The 5,434-nt window shown below is 57.1% G+C and overlaps 1 protein-coding gene across 1 annotated transcript in view; it reads right to left on the minus strand.

The window, feature by feature from the left end:
- The window catches only part of Rps6ka1 (ribosomal protein S6 kinase A1), a 41,763-nt gene extending 36,558 nt beyond the window's left edge, over nt 1–5,205 (minus strand). Inside the window, exon 1 of the mRNA XM_021200898.1 lies at nt 4,984–5,205. Coding sequence (XP_021056557.1) covers nt 4,984–5,046 — 63 coding nt within the window. The 5' untranslated portion in view covers nt 5,047–5,205. The remainder of the gene's footprint in view (nt 1–4,983) is intronic.
- Nucleotides 5,206–5,434: the final 229 nt, after the last annotated feature.

The following is a 5,434-nucleotide window of genomic DNA, read 5'->3' on the forward strand; positions in this document are numbered from 1 at the left end:
TTTTTTTTGATTTTTCGAGACAGGGTTTCTCTGTGTAGCCCTGGCTGGCCTGGAACTCACTCTGTAGACCAGGCTGGCCTCGAACTCAGAAATTCGCCTGCCTCTACCTTCTGAGTGCTGGGATTAAAGGCGTGCGCCACCATGCCTGGCTTAGGATAACGATGGGCCGCTTCGTGAATTTGCACACCATCCTCTCCCAGAGATCATGCTGATCTTCCGTGTATCATTCCAGCTTTAGCGAGCTCTAGTGGGTGCTCTATTGGGGCTTCTCCTGAATTGATCTGAGACTCTGAGTAGACCTGTTCCATGTGACTGAGCATTTATATGGTGGCTTACCCTAACAAGAAGCCCTTTCTACCCTTCTACTGGGGCTCCGTTCAAGCTCTGCCTCCTCTGCCCACCCGGCCCCTAATTCTCCCCTCTCTCCTCCGCAGGCACAGCATTGAGCAGGCACCTCAACTCATCAACTCAGGACAGGGCATGACTTGTCTTTCCTCAGCTCCTTAGTTCTGAGCCAGGGTCAAACACACAGTTTGACAAATGAAAGGTGAAAGGTCAACCCAGCAAAGACAACAAGGAAGCCAAAGTAGGGTTCTTTTTCCGAGACAGGGTTTCTCTGTGTAGCCCTGGCTGTCCTGGAACTCACTTTGTAGACCAGGCTGGCCTCGAACTCAGAAATCCACCTGCCTCTGCCTCTAGAGTGCTGGGATTAAAGGTGTGCACCTCCACTGCCCGGCCAGAGTAGGTTCTTGTTACCGTATTTTTTAGCTGAGGTTCAGCAAAAGGGCTCACTCACCACAGCCATAGGTCCATGACTCAAAGTCATGCGTTTGCAAGCCTAAATCCCTGACGAAGGAGAGAAGGCATAGCAAGAGGTGTCAAGTTGTTTTTAGGTAATTCAGGGACCTCTGCCACCAAGCCTTGTTTAGTTAGGATCCTACCCTATGGACCCATTTCTCAGGATCTCTAGAAAAGTGATCCTCAATAGAGGATGGAGGGACAGACAGGATGACAGAGATCATTTGCCTTCTTTTTATTTATTTATTTACTTATTATATGTAAGTACACTGTAGCTGTCTTCAGACACTCCAGAAGAGGGAGTCAGATCTTGTTACAGATGGTTATGAGCCACCATATGGTTGCTGGGATTTGAACTCCAAACCTTCTGAAGAGCAGTCGGGTGCTCTTACCCACTGAGCCATCTCACCGGCCCTCATCTGCCTTCTTGGTCTGACATGTGGGACAGCGGGAAGAACATAGCTGTGTAACCGCAAAGCCACTGCCGCCAGTGGCTTTGAGTGAGAGCTGTCACATCCCTGTAACTGCCAAGCCACCACCACCAGTGGCTCTGAGTGAGAGCCGTCACATCCCTGTAACCGCCAAGCCACCGCCGCCAGTGGCTCTGAGTGAGAGCTGTCACATCCCTGTAACCGCAAATCCACTGCCGCCAGTGCCTCTGAGTGAGAGCTGTCACATCCCTGTAACTGCAAATCCACTGCCACCAGTGCCTCTGAGTGAGAGCCGTCACATCCCTGTAACCGCCAAGCCACCACAAAGCCACCGCTGCCAGTGGCTCTGAGTGAGAGCCGCCACATCCCAGTAACTGCAAATCCACTGCCACCAGTGCCTCTGAGTGAGAGCCGCCACATCCCAGTAACTGCAAAGCCACTGCCACCAGTGGCTCTGAGAGCTGTCACATCTCTGTAACCGCAAAGCCACCACCGCCAGTGGCTCTGAGTGAGAGCTGTCACATCCCTTTGCAGTGTCTTGGCTTCTTCCTCTGTACCCTGATGCCATGTCTATGACACCATGTCTATTGTGTCAGGAGCTGCACTCTATGACCTAGGAGACTGAAAGAAGTCTGTCTAAAAAGCCGAAGGGATGCTGGAGAGATGACTCAATGGTAAACGGCACTTGTTGCTCTTCCAGAGGACATGGGTTCAAATCCTGACACCCATGTCAAGCAGCTCACAACTGCCTACAACTGAAGCTTGGCGGGATGGTGGGAACCCAATGCCCTCTTCTGGCCCCTGGGGAAACTGACTTTTTAAAAGGCCTAGGGGGAGATTTAACTCAGAGGTAGAGTTCCTGCCTAGTACACATAAGGCCCTGGATGGATGGAAGGAGAGGGAAGGTGAGGAGAAAGGAGGGGAGAGACAGAAGACATAAAGACCAGATCCTGAGACCAGGGAGAAAAGCCCGAGACAGGGGAGGCCCCCTTGGAGCACTCTATTCTCCTCTCTTGCTCCGGAGCACTGCTCACGAAGATGGACACCTGCTCAGAACCCCTAGTGCCCTGTAGTTAAGAGTCGGGTCCTAACAGACATGTTTCTTTCCACCTAAGGGTCCAGCGCAGTTTCTGGAAAAGCTGGGAGCCGAACAGATGGGGAAAGACAGCACGTGCCCTGCAGGCAGGAAGCAGCCCCAGGAACTGGGTTCTGAGCCCGGCACTGGCAGCCCTATGCACTGCTGGAGCCTGGGGGCCAAGTGCCAGGACACTTGCTAGCCCTCAGCCAAGGCTGGACAACGGCCCTGCAGCCCGAGAAGTGTGTGCCAACATCCAGAGCCGCTCTCTGCCTACCTGCCACCTGTGCCAGTTTAAACCCACCCCACACTCATCTTTATCTCTTGCTTGGAGGGAAACAGCGACAGTACTGAGTTCTAATCCTGGCCCAGATATTAATGCACACGCCAGCATCCCTGAGTCCTGCCGTGCCATTTGAAAATGGGGGCGGAGGGGGGTCATCATTTCTAACTTGACACATTGTGAAAATTAAAGGAACATGACATCAGTAACTAGCAGCTGGGGAAGCCCTGCCAGGACAGGACCTGGAGACAAGGCGGCTCTGCGGCTTTCAGCAGAACCAAGACAAGCCCGGGGTAGCATTGTCACCCCTACGTCCAATTGGCTTGGTCCACTGGGCCCTGCCTGCCAGCAGCCCACTTCTGGTGACAGCAATGGGAAGACAGATCCCAGACCTCTTCTGCCAAATGCCCTTGCCAGCCCCCTTACCTGCCTCCTTCCTGCCCACAATGGCGCCAGTACCTGCAGGCTAGGCGCTGTATCACTTACGTGTCATCTGCTCGAAGAACAGCAAGGCCCTGTTCTCCAGTGAGCATGCACACCCTCACTGCCCCACAGCTCTGGTTACCCAAACAATAACAGCCAGTCCACGGGCACCTCCATGGCCTGGGGGAGGGGACCCAGGCAGCAGGACCCAGGGTTTTGCACCTTGTCAGGCCCAGGAAGTAGAGCTAGCCACTCATCTGTGGCGCTGGAAGAAGAGGCCCAGACAGCTTGAAGATGGACTAAGGGCCACACAGCATTTCTGAAGTGAAGCTCAATGAAAAAAACTCCTCTCCCCCCCATCCCAGGAAATGTGACAGTCTCCAAGAGCCCGAATTCAGGTGCCACAGTATTCAAACTAAGATGTTTCCGGTTTAACCTGGCCCCCTGTGAGGCTGCCTCTGGCCTCAGGATTTCCCAAAGGGAAGCAGGAAGTGCAACCCTGAAGGAGGCCACACTCCTAGATCTCTACCCTCCCCGCTAGGGTAAGGCTGTGAACCTCTAGGCTGAGTCCCTCCCTAGCCATACCCAGCTCAGTCCTCCCTTCCTCTGGAGGCCCAGGTGGCAGGGGCGTGCCCAAGCAAAGGAGTACACCTCTGAGCCTTCCCTCAGGCCTTGTGCCCCAGTCCTGGGAGGGTGGAGGGGGAGGACCAGGGGCTGCAGACAGCAATGCTCCTCACCTAGGACGGTGAGTCAGCCAGACACCCTCTGAGCGGCTGTGTAGGGCCTGTAAAACCCCCGTGGCAAGGATCCCAGAACAATTTACTCCAAATTGCGCCTTCAGGTTGGTTACCTAATCCAGCCGCGCCCACCCTCCAGTAGCCAGGGTAGGCCATCCCTTTAAAGGGGCAGCATGCTCTGGGTGCCTGGAGACTTGGGGACCTCACTGTGGATTCTCTCTACCCGTGGTCCTGAGAGACAGGGCTCACGGTGACTGACCTGGGGTACCAAACATAGGTAAAGGGGTTCAAGTCAGGAGAAAAATCATCGAGGTTCTGGGATCAAGTGAGGTCGCCTGTCTCCTGTGCCCCAGAACAGCTCCAGTGAAGGCAGGGTTTCACCTATCTCCTCCTCAGCAGGAGAGCAGGGAAAGTTTTAAAGTTGCTGGTTCAGAACTTGACCTTGATCCCAGGGTGACAGGACACCACAGAAGTGGCCTCCTGCATGCTCAGGGTTGGACCACAAAGCCCTCAAAAAGACAGGAGTTGCTTCTGGGAAAGGCTAGGTGGCAGAAGCCACACTGCCCAAGGGCTCAGCCTTTTCTACAGGAAAGGAAGGAGGGAGAGAGGAAGCCGGAGGCAGACTCTCTTCTACAGAGACAGTCCCCACAAGGTCTAAGGGCTTTCCCCACTCTACAGCATAATCTGAAGTAGGAAGACCCGGTGTCATTAGCTTTAGGGCAAAGGAAAGCAGGCTCCAACTCCAGAGGTGGTATCGTCCCGCGTTCCATAACTGCCAGGGATTCAGAAGGGCTACCTTCCTAAGGTCAGAAGTGGAGGAACGAAGAGAGGTCTTGGGGAGAGGGAACGGTGAGAAACCGGATTCCCATGATCCTTGTCTCTAGTAGAAGCCCAGTTATCTGACCCAAGCCTTTCCCTTCTGCACTGATTGGGGCAACTCCCACAGCTACTAAAAGACGATAAGCGGGACGGGTCCTAGGGGTCAGATCTCAACGCCCCGTGGAGATCCCTCTCCTGGCTACCGCAGGGAGGTACCGAGAGCCCAGCAGAACCATCCCCTACACACGCACACCCGGAGCACAAGGGGGTGGAGCCGGACAGTGGGCTAGAGACCGGAGGGCACTCACGTCCCCGCGGGGCTGCAGAGACGCCGCGGGCCGCCCCCGCCCCGCCCCGGTGCGGATCCGGGCTGGCCGGCCGCCGCCGCCTGTCCCCCCCTCCGCCCCTCTCACTCACCTCCGGGTCCAGCGGCACCAGCTCCATGAGCGGCCAGGGCTCCTTGAGCTGGGCGAGCGGCATCGCGCCGCCGCCGGACCGCCCGCGCTCCTCCCGGCGGCCCCGGGCTGCGTTGCCTCTGGGCCCCGGGGTCCCTGCTGCTACACCGAGACCCCCGCACGCCCCCGAGCCCCTCGCGCTCTGGCTGGGCCGTCCGCCGCCGCCGCGGCACTCGCACTTCGGCTCGCTCCGTCACCCGGCGCCGCCGCGCCCATTGGCTACCTGCGCGGGGGCGGGGCCTGGGTGGCCCCGCCCGGTCCCCCCACGGCGCGGCATTCCCGGCGCGGACCCCCGCCCCCAACGCGCCGGGAGTCAGCCTCGCCTTCACGGGGGACCCCGGTCCACTGTCGGCCCTGCCCACCGGAGGCTCTGCGGGTTCCGTCTTCCCGGGCTGTGTGCCGCTTTGCAGACC

This window comes from Mus pahari, chromosome 6, assembly GCF_900095145.1.
Source record: "Mus pahari chromosome 6, PAHARI_EIJ_v1.1, whole genome shotgun sequence".
Taxonomy (NCBI): domain Eukaryota; kingdom Metazoa; phylum Chordata; class Mammalia; order Rodentia; family Muridae; genus Mus; species Mus pahari.